Raw genomic sequence first — 22,500 nt, forward strand, 5'->3', positions numbered from 1 at the left:
TTAGCTCCTACGGAACATTCCCGAGCGTCCCGTTTGCTTGCTTAATTGTTTGTTGTGCGTGTCCGGTACCGTCCGTGTCGAGCCGACAGACGTCGGGCTTTAATCCCGACCCAAATTAAATGTCCGCTTTTCCGCTCACTGAGCCTCGTCCCGTCCTCACGTTCGCCTGCGCCGCCGCTCCATGCTCGCCGGCGGGCGTCCTACTCGCTCGCGGCACCGGCACCGACTGACGTTGATGTTGACGGCGGGCGACCACCCCCGGGGACGATTACGGTGCGTTTTTCCGAGCTTCCCAGGCGAAGACGGCGATGACTGCCGAATCCAGGTCGCCTCCCTCCGCCTCACGAACAACCACTTCCGCTACGTTCACAATAAAAGACGTTTTACGCGCGGATATTAGCGACGTCTATCGGGAAATGCCCGGCACTTCTAGCCTGCTCTCGAAATACTTGACGTCAGACAATCGACGTAACTCACGAGAATCTGGAGCGACGATCTGCGTCGGTACACGTGAATGCTTTTGTTTTGAAATAAGAAGCCGCGACCGCCGGAAGTTGTCCCGTGTGTGGGATCGCAGGACCCGCCTTCCCCGCCGGAAACGTCACGAGCCCTCGGGAGCCAGGAGGAGACGGGGGCGTGACGTCATCCCGGCCAGGAGGCGACTGGGACCGACGTCCGGGGTGACGTCATCTGACAACAGACCGCTTTGGAGGACAATCACAAAGGCCGGCTTGCGATGCGTGCTGGGGTGGGGGGCGACCGAGGAGACGAGGCAGGAGGACAGAAGGAGGCGAGGAGATGAGATCAGGACAGATAACACAGAAAAGGACATAAGAACAACTCGCGAAGGACTGTCACTGTTTTAACAGCCGCCGAATGTCAATCTTGTTTTTCTGCTGGAATGTTTGCCCGTGCAAGAAAGTCCGAGTTTGAAATATTTTCTCTCGGGGCGAAACGTCAAAAAAACAAAGCAGAAGCAAATGGTACACCAAGAACCTTTGGCGTTTCTTGTGAAGGAAAAAGGTACTCCCTATGGAGAAGCGACGCAACAACGAACCGAGAGGGCGGGACGGGACGGGTCGTGAGCCAGGCGGCGCTACTGGCGCGTGACGGGAGTTCGTGGTGAAGCCAAACCAGCTGCAGGGACTACAGAGTGCAAAAGGGAGGACTTGATGAAGCTGTGGGAGCCATCAAGCGAGCGGCTCCTGCATCCGTGGCACAATGAGGACGGGCCTCACCCGTGGGCGCCGTCCACGCCATTGGGCCCGAACCTGATCCGCCGTCCAAGGAATGGCAAAAGTGCAGGAGCATTCCCACGTGACCGTCAAACTTTGGACCGCAGGCAATGTACAAGATGTCCACAATAACAAATTCAAAGACACCGATAAACCATCCATTCCCTATCAAGGATATTTGATTTCACAACTTCGTTCGTTGTGTTTTTAGAAAGTATTATCCTGAAACGTGTCCCTCAAGGGGAAATTCAACTCGATCCCTCCCAGTGCGATGTAAACTTTGTTTCTTTCCCGGAGATGCTGTGAGGACGAATAAAGTGACGTTATGCGTTTTGTTTGTTTGTCGGCAGCGGTGGTTTGCTCTTAGCTGACATCTAGTGGCCAGGTATGAGGATGACACGCGCTGATGATCACCTGCTCGACTTTGGAGGCAACTGAGGCTCCAGTGCGCGCGTGGGTCAGAATCACGTTTTGGGGGACATCAATCTGTTGCCCCAGTCACGTGATTGGGATTTTTTTGTGGCATGGGTGGCAAAAACAAAAGCAAAAAAATACTTGCTCGCCAAGTGCCGCCATCATGGCCGACATTCTTGTGCCGTATAAATGCTCATCAAAAACAAGACGGGTTTGCAAGTATTCTGAACTGAAAAGTTAAATACGACTGAACTGAACTTAGGCAGTGATTCTTTTGGAATACCGCAAGAGGGAGCCCACGTAGCACACTTTGAGAATCACTGCCCCTCGTCACATGATTCCTTCCCCCTTCAACATGTTCAGCTCATTGCATATCATTCCACGCAATTTCCCCACAAACGTGTTCACGCACGTAACGCTTCGGCGTTTGGAGCCCGGCGGCGTGCAGACTTGCGCCCGCCGGTCCAATGCCTCGTTGAAACTCAAAACCGAGTTGACGCCGAACGTAGCGGCACGCGGCATTGTCGTCGGCTGGAAGAGTTCAAAACTGTGGATGACATTTCCAACCAGCACCCAACTATTGAATCTCGTTTTGACACAAGGGAGGAGGTTCTTTTCCACCAGATGGGGCCAAGTAGCGTGACGCAAACGCACAGCGGAAACTCGTACGCCACCTAACCGTTCACCGGAAATGCCGAATGCGCCGTTGCCTCGCCTCGGACCTTCTGTGTGCCAATAAAGATGCTACAACATATTGTTTCCTTTCTCCACTGGGCAGCAAAACGCACACGCACACACACACGCGCGCGCGCGTCCACCTAGCGCTTATTGGCTCCATGACAGCTCCTCCAGCGGCAGCCAATCGCTGACCAGCTGGTTGTCAAGGTAACAGTCACATGGTCCTCTTGTGTCCCAAATTACCCCCCCTTTAATCCCGCCCCCTTGCCTTGTCTCTTGATCGCTTGTTCTTGTGTCCTCCTTCCTTCCGGTTTAACAGCCAATCAGGTTTCGTCGCGATCATCAGTTTGGTTGCGCCTGCGTGCTTGTTGGCCGGTTGTCATGACGACAGAGATAAATGGGGTCAGACTGATGCTGGCTAAATGTCCCACAATGCACCTGCCTGCCAGCCACTTACATAAGCGCCAGGCGACCAATCAGAGCAAAGGAGTGCCAGTACACACAAAAAACCGTCTTTCTTCATCATCCTCATCCTCGCTGTCGTCCTGCGGTGGAGCGCCCCCAAAACATCATCTTCATCATTCCGTCCTTCATCCTCCTCTTCCTCCCAAAGGACATGAGCTTTGTGTGGCCAAACAGCCTATTAGCAGCCAAGAGGCCACTTTGTGTAACGCACGCACGCGCGCGCGCACACGCACACGCACACACGGTAAAAACGAAGTTGTTGGCTCAACTTAAAAAAAACAAGTAACCTGGCTGCCTTAAAATTTGGATTTCTAGTTTTTTACACTTCCATGTAAGTTGATGCCACTTACAATAATAAGTTCAATTGATTAAAAATGAAAGTGATAAACAGTTAGCTCAACTTGATATCCTAAGTTCTATTAACAAGGAATTTTGAGGTGACATTGCATTACAAGTCCAGCCAACAAACATTTGTTTCTCAAACAAGGAAACAAGTTTTTCCAACTATCACAAATCTATACATTCATAAAACAATGAAAACAGAATGAAAAACGTAACAGTTGCAAATTTAGAGGTGCTTTGAACAGCCGCACTCCAAAAACGGTGACCGTTTTTTCAAAGTATCTGAATTTTCCAATGCAAGTATTGTCTCGGTATAAGTACAGTTTGAAAGGCGTTGACACTCATTTTGGCATACTAGGATGATATTTTTAAAATCTTTTGTATCTCTTGTCAACAAATGCTGTTCTCTCACTGCTCTGTACCTTTGTTATTCTGGTAACGTAGAAAGACAAACAGAAAGAGGGAGACAGTCTTATAGCATATGGCCAGGAATTGGAGCTATGCAATGTTTACCACAGAAGAGTATCAAATCAATGAAAATGTTCAAAAAACAAAAAAAGGAGGCAGCAGAAGTCACAGGAGCTTTCAACAGATGTGTGAACCAAGACTTGAACTGACTCAGGTCTCATTTCACAGTTGCAGTCCAAAAATGGATAACATTTGAAGCGATCCCACCATAAACAACGAAAGACGGCTCACTTGAAGAGATCTGATCCAACTGTTTGTTGCAGAATCTTGTTCTTGTGCAAGAACTTTGGATGAACATGTCACACCGCCGACATCCATGAAACCTTCCTGGATTATCTCAGTCCCTTTGGACAGTCCATGTTGAGACAATCCAAGAGGCCAATTAGGACAGCAAAGGCATTTTGGAACACTTTTTAGCTGACGGACTATGATTCTGTCCTCCAGTATCACCGTAACATCCAGAAGGTCTGCGAGCGCGTCGCCATCCTCAGCTTGTCCGTCACGAAGAGGAGGCCTACGTCGACCCCTCTTGCTATTTGCTTCTCCGGCTCGGCAGCCTGAAGACAGGAGGTGAAAACACAGGAATCGGGTATCCGCATTGAAAAATTGTAGCCCGCTAATTATCTGCAAATTAAGGCAAGGCTCCTATTTGTCTCAAAAGGGGTTCACACAGCATCGAAGCCTCGTCTGACCTTAGACCCTCATATCGACAGAGGAAAAAACAAAACACGCTCACTTCTCTGTCTCTGTCTCTGCTGCTGTTAACGCACACCTTCGTCACCAGAGCAATCGGCTCATGCGCTTGAGCTGGACAGCAACCTTGACCCTGGCTGACCTGTTGACGATGGGTTTTGTAGTCTTTTGACGGCAGCCGCGATGCCACGTAAGTCCCTTTTGCAGCCGCCCTGAGGGAATGTATTTCCCCTCTATCAGAATCAGAATCAGAATCAGAATCATCTTTATTTGCCAAGTATGTCCAGAAAACACACAAGGGGATTTGTCTCCGGCAGACGGAGCCGCTCGAGTACGACATTTATACGACGACAGACGGTCAATTGACAGAGAACACTTTGGAGACATAAAGACATTGACAAAAAATAGTCAGCTGAGCAATAAAGGGTTCATAGTAATCTGGTAATGCCAGTACCATATTTTTTTGGGACTATTGTGCAAAAAGATGCAGAGTCCTCTCGCACTTCGAATGACTCCTATTGCAACAGTCCGGTGCAATGAGCATTGTGCAAAGGGCTATGGCTGTGTTCGGAATGCCATGCCAACATACGAAGTATGATGACAAATCATACTTCGATCCCCCCCTCTTCCGGGGGGGATCCCGAGGCGTTCCCGGGCCAGTCGAAAGACGTAGTCTCTCCGGCGTGTCCCGGGTCGGAACGCCTCGCCGGGGAGGCGTCCGGGAGGCATCCGAATCAGATCCCCCAGCCACCTCATCCGGCTCCTCTCGATGCGGAGGAGCGGCGGCTCGACTCTGAGCTCCTTCTTTACCACAACGGACCGATACAAAGTCCGCATCGCTGCAGACGCCGCACCGATCCGCCTGTCGATCTCCCGCTCCATTCTTCCCTCGCTCGTGAACAAGACCCCGAGATACTTGAACTCCTCCACTCGGGGCAGGATCTCATCCCCGAACCAGGGAGAGGGCACGCCGCCCTTTTCCGACCGAGGACCACGGTCTCGGATTCGGAGGTGCCGATTCTCATCCCGGCCGCTTCACACTCGGCTGCGAACCGCTCCGGCGAGAGTTGGAGATCGCGGCTCGATGAAGCCGACAGAACCGCATCGTCCTGCAGAAAGCAGAGATGCAATCCTGAGGCCGCCAAACCGGACCCCCTCTGCGCCTAGAAATTCTGCCCATAAACGTTATCAACAGAATCGGTGACAAAGGGCACATAATCAGCTGCCCGAAAATGCGACATGAAATGCTGCATTATGGGACACCAAAAGCTGTTTGGTTATAAATTGGATTATAAACAACCTCCGAACTATACACGATCCCTTACATATTTGACATGCGAGAGAAACATTCTGTCTATATGCGTTTCTTAGTGTGCCGTTAAAAAGTGTTATGTATATGTATGACACACCTCCCAGACTTTAAGGAAGTTCGAGGCATCCGCTCTCATTCATTGTCACACATTTAACTCCATAACTTCAAAATATTTAGATATGTCGCCAAACAAATAGACATTGTTCCAACACATGAAAAGTAGAATTGTTTTACATATCCAGGATTGACCTGTTTTTTTGAGTTTTTGTTTTGAGACCCAAAAATGGCCTCAGATAGCTGGGAAAATCCTGATATCAAAATGCCCTTGCTGAATTCAGATCGTTAGCTAATAGGCTATATAACTTACGCGGAGCTAACGAGGGTCATATTTAGGATAATAGTTGAAGGAAGCTGGTTCGGCAAGCATTTGAACATTGCATAGAACGGCAAAGCGCACCTTTCTAACTTCGAACAATCTTGCCTTCCATCCTCATGTCGACTCCCGATACTCCGCCTGGGCCTCCTTGTAAAAGAAAATGGCCTCCTTTCCATGTTGCCTTGTGTGGGTTGTCCCGGGGAGTTTTGCAGGGGCTGCTCATATTTAATGGAGTCAACGCAGCAATCCGAGTTACCTGGACAGCTCTGACTGGACTGATGAGTGGACAGTATTACAACGGAATACTTCAAGTGGACCCAATGATTGAGGTACTTTTAGTTGGACTGATTCAGAAAAATGAGTTGAGGTAACAAAGAACCCAAATGTATTTTTACAGTGCACGCACGCACGTTCGCTGCCTTCCACGTTTTGTTGGAAGCTGCTTAAGATTCACAAGGCGAACGCAAATGGCTGAAAGGTGAAAGGTCACCTATTGAGAAGTCTGTGAAAGTCATCAGTGTGTTCGAGTGACGGAGGTCCAGCCAATAGGGTGAGGAGGGGGGGCAACGAGGGCTGTGATTGGCTGAGAGTGGAGGGGGTTGATGTGTCAATCGAAAATGGAGGAAAGAAAGAAGGAGGGCTCGTGGGAGTGATGGTGATGATGATGGTGATGATGATGATGATGATGATGATGATGGCAATGAAGCAGCCTGCAGATGTTGTTGCCATAGAGGCGTGTGTCGGACCTTTCCCATGTCAAATGCAGCGAAGCGGTTATGACTGAGTTCGGTTCTCCATCCGCATGCCAAGTGACTGAGTGTCACGTGACAGCAGCAGCTTCCTGTCCAATGGGATGAATGGACTGTAAATAGGAGCCAATGGGGTGCAAGGGGCGGCTATAAAAGGCTGACCGCGCTCTAATCCGCCGCAGCAGCAGAATCGGATCGGATTGGATCGGACCGGACAGGACCAGCCCAGACCAGATCAGATTCCTTCAGACCGCATCGCCCGACCGGAACTTCAGGTAAGGACCAATCATCTCGTCTCAGCTGCATCAACGCTGTCAGACGATGAGCCCGGCATTACGTCACACAGGGCACGTCACGTAAGGGTTGGGGGACTTGGAGGGGGGGGGGCGGGTGTCGCCAGAACAAAGAGCCGCTGTTTACGCTCCTTTTCAGCTATTTCCTCTCGATGACACTTTTTTTTGCCGTTTTTTTTCATTCCCACTCGATGCATGTCGATCTGGCGCTCGTGCACGCGCGTGCGCGGGTCCGCGCACAGGTGTTGCGCAGTCAGCGCAAGTGCGCGCCGGCCGCGTCCCCGCTAATCGTCTTTTCGAGCACGCGCGCACGCACGTTTGGTGCCAGAACATCGCGTGACGTTTGCGGCTGCACGCACGTGAGAAGGTCAAAGGCGAAGGTGAGCGGGAGAGGCCCGCACGCCCTGCTGCGTCACTGCGCACCACCTCAGCTCAGCGTGACCTTCACGACGGACGCAAGCAGCCAATCGATCGATCGGTGATCGATGAAGGCGGGCGGATGACAGCTGGCGCGCCACAAGTAAAATTGGATGAATTCATCAGTTGAATTTTCTCTTGAGCGAGATTAGAATAAAATAAATGCGTTTAAACACACAAACGCTCCGAGAGTGCAGCAACGTTTGCAACTCAAGCAAGTGTGAATATTATTTAGGCCATATAAAGGTCAACAAAATAATCCAGCATACTTTACCTCTTCTGGAAAAGGGTCATTTTTGGGGGTCTAAAAACCTGTCATGGGGGGGGGGGGGGACCTACGAGTGCAAAAACGGCATATTATAGGAAACAAAATGTCCGAAGGGTCGCGGTTTGAATCCCGTCTCGGAGTGTCCTCGGGCAAGTCGCTGAACCAGAAGTTGCCTACCGGTCGGCATCGTCAATGACACGGCTCGTCTCAAATGCCTTACCTGAATAAATGAATTCATGAAATCAATAAGAGGTACAAAAATTGCTACTGCTAATAAAAGTTGAATAATTCGGTCCTAAAAATGGGCATCAAAGCAATCTAAATAATCTACATTCATCCAAACAAACATTTAACAAGGGCTGCAACTCTTTATTATAATTCTTTTAAGAATCAATTAATATATCTGATGATTCAGATTCATTAAAAAAAAAAAAAAAAAGTCTAACCCTTTATTCAAAAACAATGAACAGTGGATGGAGAACCGAACTATGTAATCATGAACTAACTAGATAATGTTCACGTTGGTGCATCCCTCCTAATTTAATAAATAAATACAATGACCTCAACACTGAAGGATCAATGATTGTTTTCCAAAGTAAAACCAGATGTTTGCAAATGTCTTATTTTGAAAAACACGACGATAATCCGTCCGCTTTCATAGACGACTACAGAAATCAGAGAACGTTTACGGTTAAGAGGCTGAAATTGAAGGATTTGGACAGTTCGATTTTGTTTTTTTATGTGCGGTGGTGGTGGTCGGAGGGGGCGTAGGCGCAGAATGGCAGCCTCGCTCCCGTCAGACTGCCCCCCGCAGGGACGCTGTGGCTACACGAGTAGTTTACCACCGCCAGCTTGACCGTGGAATGAATGAATAATGCGTGCAATTGGAAAGCGTCTTTGAGTGCCCAGAAAAGCGCGATACAAGTGTCGTGCATTATTCATTATTCATCTGAAGTTAAACATGAAATCGGTCATCAAAATAGTTGTCGATTAATTACATAATCGACGAGTTGCCGAGTCGTCGATTAACGAATGAATTCTACAACGACTTGCGACCACACCCCAAATAATGATCTAATACTACTCCGGGCTACGTTGACGTGTCCTCGGATGCCCCCTAGCGGCCCCGCGGCAGGCGCTCGGTCGCCTTCTGCCTCGGGCCGACTCGGGTGTGATGCGTGACGTGTTGATGTTGTGTGCGCGGCGGCGGCGGCGCGCCAGCAGTCGCCATGCCTTTCGGGAACACGCACAACAAGATGAAGATGAACTACTCGGCCGAGCAGGAGTTTCCCGACCTGAGCCAGCACAACAACCACATGGCCAAGGTGTTGACGCCCGAAGTGTACGCTCAGCTGCGGGACAAGGAGACACCCAGCGGTTTCACCCTGGACGACGTCATCCAGACGGGCGTGGACAATCCAGGTAAACGCCGGCATCCTCGAAAGCCAAATGAACTCGCTTGACTCCCTTGACTCGAGTCGAGTTGGGCCGATTAGAAACTTTAATTGGATCCGCGGCTTTATCGCCGCTTTCTGCCTCTTAATTGGACTCCAGTTGATCTGCCTGGAAATAAAGCGTCCGCGCTATTCGTGGGTGAATTCGCCAATGACTGCGTCCAACCAACTCAAGTTATTTTTGGACGCTCAGGTCACCCGTTCATCATGACGGTGGGCTGCGTGGCGGGAGACGAGGAGACCTACGAGGTGTTCCGGGACCTCATGGACCCCATCATCGAAGACCGCCACGGGGGCTACAAACCCGATGATAAGCACAAGACCGACCTCGACCCAGAGAACCTGCAGGTGAAGTGCAACAATCCTAACCCTAACCCTGTTGCTGTTTGTTGACTTGCTCTGAGATGGAGAACTGAATAGTCGGTCGGTTCCAGAACTGCCGATCTGTATTATTTTAAACAAGTCTGAGTCCTCAAAATAAAACGAGAGGTGGGCGGGGGGGGGGGGGGGCCAGAATTGGACACCACGGCAAACCCGTTGGCTCCTCGTCTGGATCCAGGGACAGATTCCGGTTTCCGTTCTAGAAAAACTAACAAGTCACGCTCATTGATGTTGGGAAAACTGCTGAATTCGGGCTGACAGGGAGCGCAGGGAGGGCCGGAAGTCGGGGTCCCGTTTACCTTGTCCACATGCAATACCTTAATCAAGACTCTGGATTTCGAGTAAAAAAAAATGGACCAAGTTCTTTTGGATGTGGAAAAAGTCCAACAGAAAAAAGAGGCATGAGTCTGATCAGTTCTGGTCACAAAGAATGTATTCTCAAAGGCGGAAGAACAAATTCATGAGCATCACAAGGGACAAAACACAGATATTTAAAAATGATGTTGTTTGGGACAACCCCTGTTCTACGATTGGTCAATCCTCGATGAGCTGATTTCTCATTGGGGGATAACCTTTGCCCAATGTGTCTCCACTTGCTTCCTTTGTTTATTTTATTTAACCAGCTAAAACTCAATGAGATCAGGATTTCTTTCAGAAGGGTGACCTGGCCTAGAAGTCAGCAGCACGTCATAAGAGTTACGGGGAAGTGACAAAATAGACAGTGACAATGAAGGTCCCATGATATGTTTCAAATAACATTTAAAACACAGGCACTGTTCGCTGGTCTCAAGATGGAAGTCCTTCAGCATGGAACGGAAAACTCCAAGTGGAACAAGTTCAGAGAGTTTCAATTGAGCCAGCAGTGGATTCCATGCCGCAGAGGCAGAAAAGCCGAAAGCTCTTTTCCCAAATTCAGTCCTTACTTAAAGAACAGACAAAACAAGTGTCGAGCAAGAACGCAAGGCATAGCAACTGCTTGTCAAATAAGGCAGACGCAAGTCGAAGAGAGCCTTCCAAATGTGTGCAAATCTGCGTGCACTCAGAGAAGAAGGCAAGTTGCATTTTAGATGAAACTCACAATGGGTCACAGCCTGTGACAAATCCCAGCACAGAATGAAAAACGGTGTCCAACGAATGAGACATTTGGATGATGCACTCAAATGAAGCACATCCCCGTAGTCCACTTGCTTCACAAGTCTAAATAGCTGCAGGAGCAAATATAGGAGAAAGACCGCAGGTCGAAAGTCAGGGTTTAGCATCCAAAATGTGGTACGCCGAGTCTCTTACCATGGTGACCGATCTGGAATTTCTCTTAGCTGGCTCTTTGCAGCGTATAATTCGGACTTTCCCGCATCCCAAGGTTCACTGAATTCGAGTTTTCACCTAACCTGCTCTCTGGAATACTCCCTCTCTTTCGAATCTCCCGAATCGCTCCAAAGTCTCGATTCTCTCGACTGTCTCGATTGCGGAATGTTTTGAGCGGCGTTCACCGAGTGTTCGGCTCCGGCCGGTTTCAGGGCGGAGACGATCTGGATCCCAACTACGTTCTGAGCTCTCGGGTTCGGACCGGCCGCAGCATCCGCGGCTTCTGTTTGCCGCCTCACTGCAGCCGCGGAGAACGGCGTGCTATCGAGGACCTCGCCATCCAAAGTATGACGCCACTTCCTCCCATCCATCTGCAGCGCGCCCTGCTGGTTTGCGCTTGTGATGACTTTGCAGGTCTGGACGCTCTGGACGGAGATCTGAAAGGTCGCTACTATGCCCTGAAGAACATGACGGAGGAGGAACAGCAGCAACTGATCGACGACCACTTCCTGTTCGACAAACCCGTGTCGCCGCTGCTGCTGGCGTCCGGCATGGCTCGCGATTGGCCCGACGGTCGCGGCATCTGGTCAGAATACGTCCAGTTTTTTCCCGCTCGGTCCAGAGTGTTGCCGTGACGTTCGCGTGCGCTTGCAGGCACAACGACAACAAGACCTTCCTGGTGTGGGTCAACGAGGAAGACCACCTGCGTGTCATCAGCATGCAGAAAGGCGGCAACATGAGGGAGGTCTTCACCAGATTCTGTACCGGACTCACCAAGGTCAGTGGCTCCAAGCTCAGGTCAGTTCCGGGGATTTTCAAAGTTGTGGACTTTCTGCGGGAATAACCGGGAATACAGCAGCAATTTACAAAACTGAAGGTTAGCTCTTACTAGGGAACTTAAATGAAGTTGGTGTTCTATAGGGTTGAGGACAGGATTGTGCAGGCCGGTCAAGTTCAGCCACATCAAACTCTCTCATCCGTGTCTTTATGAACCTTGATTTGTGCACTGATGCACAGACGTGTTGGAACAGGAAGTGGCCATCTCCAAACTGGTATGCTGAAGCAACATTTAGGGCAGCCATGGCCCAATGGTTAAGAGCATCGCCTGCCACCGTGGGGGACCCAGGTTCAAGACCCCAACTGGACCATCCCCCGGACTGTGGTGTCCTTGAGCAAGACACCGATACCCCGAAATGCTCCCTGGGTGCTTCAGCTGCCCCCTGCTGCAGTGTGTTCCACTAACATGTGTATGTGTTCACTGTGATGGGTTAAATGCAGAGAACAAATTTCACGTGCATGCATGCATGTTCATGACAATAAAAGGTGATTCTTCTTCTTCTTCTTCTACAACTTTGTGGGAACAGCTTAGAGGTGGCCTGTTCCAACATGACTGTGCATAAAGCAAGGTTCACGAAGACACGGATGAGAGCGTTTGAGGTGGATGAACTTGACTGGGCTGCACAGAGTCCTGACCTCAACCCTATAGAACACTTTTGGGTGAATTACAGCGGAGACTTCCCGCCCACCATCAGTGTATAACTTCACAAATACTGTATGCGTCTGGAAACATTGGCAAAAATTCCCATAAACTCACTCCTAAACCTTGTGGAAAGCCTTTCTACAAGAGTTGAAGATGTTACAGCTGTAAAGGGTGGACCGATATTATATTAAACCCTATGGATTTTAGACTGGGATGTCACTTAAATTCATATGTGAGTCAAGGCAGGTGAGCCAATACTTTTGTCAATAAAGTGTGTGTGTGTGTGTGTGTGTCCCTAACCCACTAATAGCGGGGGTCCGCTGAATCGCTTTGGGCCCTGTTCTTGCCAATCACAGTCAGTTTATAGGATTACAAGAACGTTACAAAGCTAAGAAATACTGCAAAGTCAACAAAATAAAACAAATGTTTTAACCAAACCATTTTGAATGAATCGGCACATTTAATGAAGTTGTCTCTTGAGTACTGATCTGGTGGATCTGGTCTCATTTTATTGCCCCGTTCGATCACTTTGGTCTGCTGATTTCCTACCACTATATTAGTAAAATTGGTTGACTGAAACTAGTCGACGTCACGCTCTAAACCTCATCGTGGACTAGACGACTAATCGATCCATCCGTACGAGCCCTCGCACCTCACGTGTCCCATCCGTCTTGTGGTGCAGATCGAGTCGCTGTTCAAGGAGCGAAGTCACGAGTTCATGTGGAATGAGCACCTGGGCTACGTCCTCACCTGCCCGTCCAACCTGGGGACCGGCCTGCGCGCCGGCGTCCACGTCAAACTCCCCAACCTTAGCAAGAACGAGCTCTTCGGGGAAGTTCTCAAACGTCTAAGGCTGCAGAAGAGAGGCACAGGTAGGACTGACGTCAGGGGACCGATGCTGGGGGGGTCTCGAGAAGAGGAGGGAGCCCTGCCGTAGGACTTGTGGTGTGGGAACTCGGCTGGGGGACATCGAGGGGGAACTTGAGCGGGATCTTTGGTGAAGGGACTTTGCAGGGGGCCCCTGTTAGGGGCAAACGCGAGGGGAACCTTAGGTGGGGGCACCTCGGGGGCGGGGGGGGACTTCGGCAGAGGGATATTTAGTGGGGGTACCTTAGCCGTGGGAGGATCTTTGGTGAGTGACCTAGCAGGGGGTATCGGGTGGGGTGAAATGGGGGGGGGCCTCGGCCGAGGGACCTTTGATGGGGGAACTCAGATGGGGGACCTTTGGTGAGGAGACCTTGGTGAGGTGAACTTAGGTAGGGAGACCTCTGGGGGGGTGACCTTTGATGTGGGGACTTCGGCAGAGGGACATTTGGTGAGGGATCTCAGTGGGCGTACCTCATCCAGAGGACCTTTACCTGGCCGTCTCAAGCGCTCTTGTGGTTTTTGCAGGGGGCGTGGACACGGCGGCGGTGGGCGGCGTCTTTGACATCTCCAACGCGGACCGCTTGGGTTTTTCTGAAGTGGAACTGGTCCAGATGGTGGTGGATGGCGTCAACCTTCTGGTGGACATGGAGAAACGCCTGGAGGCCGACGAAGCCATCGACGACTTGATGCCCGAGCAGAAGTGAACCTTTCGCCTGGGACACCTCGCACCCTCTCACATAACCTGTCACGCCCGTAACCACGCCGACCCCTGACCCCCTAGACCTCCAACCCTGCCTCCCACGTTAAGCAGAAGCTGATTTACGGGATGTTAGTGAGCCACGTAGATGTCTGACACTCCTTGATTTTCTAGTTCCCGTTTGGAGCAGCTGAAATATCCCATAATAACAATAATAATGATAAAAATCATAATAATTATGATGATGATAATAAAGTCTGTGAAACACCAAGTCTTTATTGCACGCACACACGCACACCACTTCTCTTACTCGATTGACTGAACGCCGGCCTCTGATTGGTGGAGGCGAGTTCCTCCTCGACAGCGCGCCTGATGGAGCGAACGACCTGAGGGCGAGCAGCGCCGGCTCGCTGAGGGGGACATGCACACGTTGTTGGGGTCACATTGTCAATGCAACCGTGTGTGGCTATGTCGTCATGGCAACCACGTGTGTTTGTTGTCATGGTAACCAGGCATTTGTCATCACACTGTCATGGTCACTAGTTGTAATAGTAACCTTGTGCGTTTGTTATCAAATTGTCATGGCAACCAGGTGTGTGTGTGTGTGTGTGTGTGGTCATATTGTCATGGTGAGCAGGTGTGTCTGTCATTGCATTGTCACGGTAACTTGTGGCCTGGTTGTTTCTACATTGTCATGGTAACATCATCATGTTGTCATGGTAACCAGGTGTGTGCGTTGTGTCGTTTTCATAGTAACCAGGTGTTTATCGCCACGTTGTCGTGGTAATGTGTTTGTTGTCCTGTTACCTTGGTAACAGTTGTTTTTGTCATCCTGTTTTCGTGGTAACCGGGCGCGTTCGGACTCGGGCCGCACAGCGCGATCCGACTGAACGACGAGAAGACGCACCTGAAGTCCGGGAACTCGGCGGCGAAGGCGACCGTTTCCCGCCGAGCGGGAAGCGGCCCACGGCGGCCACGTCGCTCAGCGTCGGCCTCGACGGCGATCACTCGCCGCGGCCCTCACGGCGCCCGTGCGACACGTCAAGCTCCCGCACTCTCAAACGCGACGCGATCGGACGCCGTCTCACCGTGGCGAGGCGGATGAAATTGTCCATCTTGCGAGCGTCCTCTGCCATCCGCTCGGCCGCGCGCGCCCGCTCCTCCGCGCCCTTCAGACGGCCCGACGACATCCGTACGCCGATGCCAACTCGCGCTGGAAGGCGTCCAACAAGCACTGCGCAGACACGCAAACACGTGACACACATGCGTGACAGACAGACGGACGGACGTGCGCGACTGACGTGTCTGCAGGAAGTTTTCAGGCAGTCAGCTGGAGGCTGAAGACCAATCGTGACCTCGCGTTGTGAGAGTTTTGCGAGAGCGAATTGTGAAAATCCAAACGCTCTTTGATGGTCAATGGTGTCACCTGAGTTGCTCCTCGCGGGCCAAATGAGCCTTCAGCAACGCCGACACGCGCGCTCGCCGCGTCTCTGCCGAAACTCTTCTTGTACCTGAAACACATCGATGTCAAGATGTGGTCACGCGTGCCGCAGTACCTGAGGAGGAAGCTCTCCACGTGAGCTGGGATCCTGCGAGATTTGGTGGCATCGCCAATGAGGCAGCCGAACTCAGCCAGGGATCCGTCTATCGCCTGAAAGACATCAAAGGCACTTGGCACATTTGAAGGCGGACAGAAGAAGAAGTCGTCCACGACTTCTGGCATCTCGGCGCCGGTCCGGTTTTCTTCTTCGCTCTGCAGGACTCTATGCAGCCACAAGGAGACCCGCTAGTTGGCGTGTTTTTGGTGCTGACCTCCTTGTGGGTCACGTACTGTTCCCCCAGCTGCTGCACCAGCTCCCGCGGCAGCAGAGACCCCAGACAGCCGCTCTTTAACTTCTCGCGCAGCTCTTCGTGCTGCAGGATTTGCCGACGCACATGCACACAGACACACATACGTGCACGCGACCATACAAACACACACGCGCACGCACAGACATAAACGCACACACGTGTCATGTTACCGGGTCGGCGGTCCCGAAGACGGCGATCAAATGACGGCCGTCCTCGCTGCGGGTAGAACGTGTTGATCCAGAAGAGCAGGTAGGCGCAGTGGTCCGCGCCCGGTCCGGCTCGGATCAGATCAGGCGGCTCAGTCGGGCAGAGTAGGAAGGCTGGCACGAAGCGACGTAAACGTTGAGCCCGTCCACGTAAGCCCCGTAACACGGCTGCAGCACGAGCGCGCACCGCAGCGGGTCCGCCTTCACGCGCCGCACACCTGCGCACGATGACAGCCACGTGATTGTATCGCGGGTCACCTTTTTAAAAATCAGACTTATTTCGTGGATTATTTGCTATATAGCGGGATTTTGCTGTGATACTTTTTCCACACGAACTCTAGTCGCAAACGGCGAGCCAGGAAGAAAGATTGCGTCAAAGACAGAATGTCCAAAGTTTGGGATCGTTTCAACCAAGAAGCTAAAGTGGAATGCGGCGATTGCAAAGTACAACTAACGGGACATCTATGCTAAAGTCAACGTTTTTAGCTAATTGAATATATCCTACCATCGCTAGTTCAAACGAAATATTATCCATAACAGGTGGTTTGGATAGAGGGAGGATGGAACCAGCCGTTGGTGCTTTCACTCGCTTTGTTGAACAAACGCTATCAAAATACAGTTAGCTGACCTGCCGACGGCCTCAACTGACGCCGGCGCTCTACGCGCACAGCGGATGACGGTTTAGCCAGCCAACTGTACATTCTCATTGGCTGACTTTCACGTCACTCAACAACAAGCCAGCCCCGCCTTTCAAAGGCAGACACACATTCGACCTCACAGATACAGCGGAAGGGAAAAAGTATTTGGAATTTCTTAAATTCCGCTATTTTGCTGTTTTGGTCTGTGCAAACAGGAAGTGACGTCACACCCTCGCATTCGCCCGCCTCTTGACGGCCGCGGAGAGTCCGCCGGCCCCGTCCCGGGCGGCCTCCGCCAGCCAAGACTCGGTCACGTTGGCGAGCAGCGCGTCGTGAGCGCCGAGACATTTGTGAGGCCGGCACCACGGGCTGCCGCCGCTAGCCCGGTGCAGGCGCATGACGGACACGCCGCTCGTCAGGCCGCACCTGAGGCCGTCCGAGTCACAAGTGAAGCACTGCTGGACCACCATCAGATTCGGGACCTCCAGGTGTCGCCGGGGGCCGATCCTCGGCCGCCTCCGACTCAAGAGCTCCTCCTCGCGGACCGACAACTTCTTGCCGGTCTCCTCCAGGTCCTCCTCCCTTCCTGACAACTTCCTGTTTGGGTCCTCTGACTCCGCCTCCTCTGTATGACATGAAGAGAGCGAGCACTTCTTGTCAGCTTCTCGTCTGTGACGCGCGTTCCTATTCTCAGGGTTCACGTGCTGCTTCTGACCCGTTTTGGGTTCCCGTGGCCTGAGGTTCTTCCGGAACTGGCCTGTGAACTTCAGCTCACTCCTTCTGGGTTCTTCTCCATCACCCAACTTCTTCTTCCTGAACATCTCATTAGGAATTGTTCAGATGCAGGCATTATAATTGGCAGGACAGTTGGGATGGTCATCGCGCTCGAGTGGCTTTTTCCTCCCTCATTCCCAAAACATGTTAGCATGCTAACATTCAAATTGTCCGCAAGTGTGAATGCGAGTGCGAATGCACGTTTGTCTCCATGTGCCCTGACACTGAGTCCCTCAGTAAAGTGTAGCGCCCCCCAGTGGCGGCCTCCTTCTAGGACCGCAAATTTCAACTTCTGGAGATGACACTGAGCACGCGCAACTTCTTCGGCGGACCACGGCGAGGTCTGTTCCGAGTGAAGTCGATTGTTTTTCACTGGTGTAGACATGAACGGTTTGGTGTTGAATGACTTTGAGGAGCCAGAAAATGGACACGGTTATACGAGCTGTACACGGACTACTTGACATTGTCGCAAAGTCGCATTTCTTCAGTGAAAAGAATCACAATCAAATATTTACAAAAAATGTGAGGGTCTATTCAATTTGATGAGATACTGTAGATCAAGAAATGCAATACAAGCTTTATGTAACACACACACACATTACTGGTGTCACTTTTACACATCTTGAAAACTTAAACAGAAAACGATGACATCACTTGAAAGTAGGCTTCACACGATCAGGATTTTCGGGGGCCGATCACCGATCAACGAGTTGAAAAAAACGATCACCGATCCGATCACAAGATGGAGGAATGAGTCTATTGAAATGACCTGTTCATTTACTGGATATACTCGTGGACTTAATTGCTCCAAAAATTATCTTTACAAGAAATAATGTGTCTTTGTTCCTCTATTTATGCCAGCGAGGCATAGTGACAGACGGAACAAACGAAGGGTCTTCTGTGAGATGGCAGGAAGTCAACAGAGGCATTCATGTATCCACTGATGTTCCTCGGCTCCATAAAGGTCGCAAATCACCGCTCTCGTCGGATCGCGTATTCTCTCATCAGTCAGGTCAAACCAACATTACAACGTGACAGAAATAATGGCTGTTAACTTACTGGAATTCAATTACTTTCCTTTTAATGAAATGACTTCACCCACACCGAAACTTTAGAGCATGATTCGACAGAACGGCGGCATGTCTACGTACGGCCGTTAGTGCTAGCACTAGCTTGCTCGGTTACATAAAGTTCTTGTTGCCCGCTCGCGAGCCGTATCGTATTCAAAGTACGGGAACGTACCTCAAGCGAGCCTTAAACGGACGTCCTCTCCTCTCCTGACCACCAGCGCACGTTTCCCCCCCCCCCATTTTGTCCTTATAATACAGTCGGCGCGCTCCACTCTTGTTGTCGTCGCCACGGTAACGAGTGTATCCGGTCGCATTTGAGTTGACGAGTTAAAGCCCAGTGATCGTAAAAAACGGGACGCGGTGGATTTTATTGCAGTAGTCTGACATAGTGCAATCGTGAAAGAGTGAAAATTTGTCGTGTAGTCTGATCCGGCATTACGTATTGCCTGTCCCACACCGCCGACATGTTTATTTAATTTTTTTTCAATTTTAAATAACTTCATTGGCCGTCAGATATTTACAGTAGTAGGTCAAAAGAGACGCGACAAGGCTAAAAATAAACTAGCTTTTGGATTCCAATACACTGTGCCCGACGGCAACGCGGAGTCAATGTCTTTTGCGGAGCCGATCGATGACGTCATTGATCGGATCGGCGAACTATGACATTAAAGCCGATCGGCATGAAATGCTAATTATCGGCCGATAGCGATCAGGCCGATAAAATCGGTGTAAAGTCTACTTGAAAGCCTTCAACTCCCGTGAGGACGCAGTTTCTTCTTCTTCGAAGTTTGTCCTCCAAATGTGTGTGACAAAAAGCTCCTTCAGAATAAGACACAGGTGGTGGTGAGGGTGGGGGGTCCGCAGGTGGAGTCATGGTACTGAAACGTGATACTTAAAACGAAAACAATGAAAACACCTTTGCAGTGGTGCTCCCGACACACACACACACACACACACACACACACACACACTGCCCCCTTGCAAATGTCGTTCACATTTACTTCGCGCTTTTGTTGCTCTCGAAGGGATTTCGCAACTTTTCAGACTACCTTCGCAACGTTGCCTCCAAAAAGCACATAGCAACAAATTTAACTACTTTTAAAATTTCTCCGAGAACCTTTCTGGTGGCGTATGGTTGTTTGTTTCTATGTGCCCTGCGATCGGCCAGGGACCAGTTGAGGGCGTACCCCGCCTCTCGCCCGAAGTCAGCCGGGATGGGCGCCAGCACGCCACGCGACCCGCGTGAGAAGAAGCGCCACGGAAAACGGGTGCATGACCCTTTCTGGTGATCAATGATGAAGGGTTGCGAACGCAGCATTCCCTCATTCCTGACTCCCAAATCACTTTTTGAGGTTTTGATTTTGAGGGGATATTTTAGGGAACTATCTAGGTCCACAAGTGTAGGTGGCCAATCCAAGCAGAAAACTTTCATTTTTGGGCAAATCTTAGCCTCATAGCATAATTGCCCATGTCCATTTTGAACCTTTTCAGAAATAAGTTGCCTCGATTCAACCTTTGCACATTTCTTGACATGGATTACCGACAATCTGCACAGACATAAAGACATAACACATTTTTGGTATTTTTGATTGACATGCTAAAAGTAAATAATGACCATTATGCAATCAGCCTAACAATTTCCAAAGATGGTGACAAAGTCATCAAAATGAACACATTTCAAGCCGCTGAATTGACGTACCGCCACTTTGTCATCCATTTCATCTTCGACGTAATTACACGACCGCAAGGTCACTTTGCAACTTTTGGCCGCGTTGCGCAACAACCAAAGACGACAAACTTGTTTTCAGGAAGATTTGACACACGTGAGTTTATTGAATTTTTTATTACAATAAATCACATCGATGAACATTCTTTTCATTTCATTCTGATGTCACAGCATTGAAGTGGCACAAAAACGGAGCGTAGGAACGACAGCTGGGGAGCGTAACTTGGATGTCACCGTAGCAACCGTGTCACGACGACAACATGGACAGCAAATGAGGACGCGTTTTTGTATCGAAAGCGTTTTCTCACTCTTCGATCACCTAAAGAAACGATTGACTTCACCACAACAGACAGGCTGGGCGTGAGTTGGCATGGCGTACTTCCACACGCGGACAGAGGGGGCGCCGTCTCACGGTAGCGCTAATTAGCACATTCCTCCTGCTACTCGGATGCGGACGAATCGTTTTCTACGAACGAGAATGCGCACAATATTAGGAACAGTCGTCAGTGTTTTCACAGGACGTGACGGCGCGTTTTTTGAGAGACGCCATTTTGTTTGCCGCCGCCTTTGTTTTCCTTGGAGGAGGTCCGAGGACTTTGAGCGACCGGCTGAAGACTCCCGGCGGCCGGGTCCACCACGCAGTTGATGACTGCACACACACAGCGAGCAATCACTCAAACATCCTCTCGTGTTGTCAAAAACGAAGAAGGAATGGAGACCAAAAGGCGCCGAGCGCAAGACCGTGGACCTCAGGGTTCTGTTGCGGGTCCGTGATCATTTTTGTGCGAAGGGCGGCGCACGGACCCCTGAGGCCTCGGCACAGATAAAGCGTGTACTAAAATACAGCGAACCCCCGCTACATCGTTGTCCGTCGTTCGCAGCCGCACAATATCACAGATTTGGAAGCGGTTTGGGGGGATTTCCACAGGTTATGAGCAAGTTTAAACTTCGAGTTGCGTGCCTTCGGTGTAGTACCACACTGTGCCACAACATGCCCGGTGGCAGCGCTGCGCTCTACTGGTTGTAGATGCAGCGTGATTAACAGCAAGAAGAGGAAGCGGAGAAGGTGCCCAACAATAAGCTCCAGTAATCGTGTTTTTTCCCAGATCGCACAGCGTTTATATGCCTTGGAGTATTGTCGCACGGTCTGTTTGTCTGCGTTGCTGCTAAAATAGCGGTTGTTTGAAGGTTCGGAATTACCAGGGCGTCGATGCTCATTTCCGGAAGTCCAACTACGGCCTTTTGCATTATATGTCAGCATTAAGCTAGCGGACTTTTGTTATTTTATGAATCGGTCGACCATTTTGCTGTTGAAATGTCCAACGTTCAATTCTCCTTCGCTTTGCATCACAAACGGCTCGAAGCAAGCAAACTTTGCCTCTTACTTGGAGAACAAAGTGAAAACGAGGCACTAAGGGATACTTTCCAAAGTGTCTTTACATTGACCGGTTTTACGAAGTTGAAAACACGGGAGTGGTAAAACTATATTGAAAAACAAAATCGCGGGGGAGAGTCTGAAACATATGCCGTTGATAAATGGGGATTCCCGCGATACAATTTGTAACGTTTGTCCACAAATGCGATCCGAGTCGTTTACCTTCCAGCTGCCTTTGGACTCTTCTGAGCTCCGTAACGATGGACGAGATCTCCTGCAACACGACGTCAACACATTCCATGAGCGCCTGACTCTTTAGTTCCTTCGTTTGTTCGCGACAGCGCACCGCAACCTGATTGGCCGTCTTCAGGACCGGAACGTCGGCGTCCGCTTTCATCTTCTTGTCAATCTCCTCCCACAAGTCGGCTTTGTTGCGGAACATCACCCTGAACGCAAACACCGGCACGCGTTTCAAAAAACTTCGAAAATGAAGTGATTTAAAATCCAAAAATGTCGAGGAAAAAAAGGCCAGCAGAAGAAGCGCCTCACTTGAGTTTGGCGGCCAGCTGCTCCGTGGTGTCCCGGATGGCGTGCGACAGGTGCCGCAGCGGACTCAGCGGCTGCGTGTCCTGCAACATCGACCGCAGGCTCGAGAACAAGAGACGCACGAAGAAAGCAAAAGAGTCGCAAATCCAAAGAAAGCGCTCGAAAGCCAAATCTCTTGAAAAGGCCAAGTCGAATGAAAAAAGCAAAATAATTTGGGGGGGAAGGAGAAAACCAAAGAAAAACAAAAACAAATCAAATCAAGAAACCAAAAGACCGCAAAATAAATTCAAAGAAAACACATAAAAGCAATATCAATGACAAGAAAGCAGAACAAATGAAAAGCAAAAAAGGAAAAGAAAGGAGAACTCCAACTTCCCACGGCAAGAAGGTTTTTATGTCTCCAACATTCTCGATGCTTCA

General features: G+C 50.3%; 3 protein-coding genes across 11 annotated transcripts in view; 1 reads left to right on the forward strand and 2 right to left on the reverse strand.

The window, feature by feature from the left end:
* The window catches only part of cdc42bpb (CDC42 binding protein kinase beta (DMPK-like)), a 29,635-nt gene extending 29,170 nt beyond the window's left edge, over positions 1 to 465 (reverse strand). Inside the window, exon 1 of one of the 2 annotated variants that reach the window (XM_061703612.1) lies at positions 1 to 465. This exon is cut by the window's left edge and continues 268 nt beyond it. The gene's annotated coding sequence lies outside the window, so the exon portion shown is untranslated. The other variant, XM_061703613.1, reaches the window with a different exon arrangement.
* Positions 466 to 6,919: 6,454 nt separating this feature from the next.
* ckbb (creatine kinase, brain b) lies at positions 6,920 to 14,165 on the forward strand. 2 transcript variants are annotated; one of them, XM_061703665.1, is made up of 8 exons: positions 6,920 to 7,007; positions 8,932 to 9,132; positions 9,358 to 9,512; positions 11,063 to 11,195; positions 11,265 to 11,436; positions 11,505 to 11,628; positions 13,013 to 13,202; positions 13,723 to 14,165. In XM_061703665.1, exons 2-8 carry the CDS (start codon positions 8,940 to 8,942, stop codon positions 13,899 to 13,901), a joined length of 1,146 nt encoding a protein of 381 aa, XP_061559649.1. In that variant the 5' UTR covers positions 6,920 to 7,007; positions 8,932 to 8,939; the 3' UTR covers positions 13,902 to 14,165. The 2 variants fall into 2 exon arrangements, with proteins under 2 accessions (XP_061559649.1, XP_061559650.1); XM_061703666.1 differs by having other exon boundaries at positions 8,935 to 9,132.
* A 6,081-nt stretch (positions 14,166 to 20,246) lies between these two features.
* Positions 20,247 to 22,500, reverse strand: part of cep170bb (centrosomal protein 170Bb) — a 17,556-nt gene continuing 15,302 nt past the window's right edge. For 5 of the 7 annotated variants that reach the window (XM_061703618.1, XM_061703619.1, XM_061703617.1 and 2 more), the window contains 4 exons: positions 22,084 to 22,163; positions 21,887 to 21,980; positions 21,757 to 21,808; positions 20,247 to 20,808 (listed from right to left, as the gene is read on the reverse strand). In XM_061703618.1, the coding sequence (XP_061559602.1) occupies positions 20,672 to 20,808; positions 21,757 to 21,808; positions 21,887 to 21,980; positions 22,084 to 22,163 (363 nt within the window). In that variant the 3' untranslated portion in view covers positions 20,247 to 20,671. Of the gene's footprint in view, positions 20,809 to 21,756; positions 21,809 to 21,886; positions 21,981 to 22,083; positions 22,164 to 22,500 lie in introns of those variants that run through there. The other 2 variants (XM_061703622.1, XM_061703620.1) reach the window with 1 other exon arrangement.

This window comes from Phycodurus eques, chromosome 18, assembly GCF_024500275.1.
Source record: "Phycodurus eques isolate BA_2022a chromosome 18, UOR_Pequ_1.1, whole genome shotgun sequence".
NCBI lineage: Eukaryota > Metazoa > Chordata > Actinopteri > Syngnathiformes > Syngnathidae > Phycodurus > Phycodurus eques.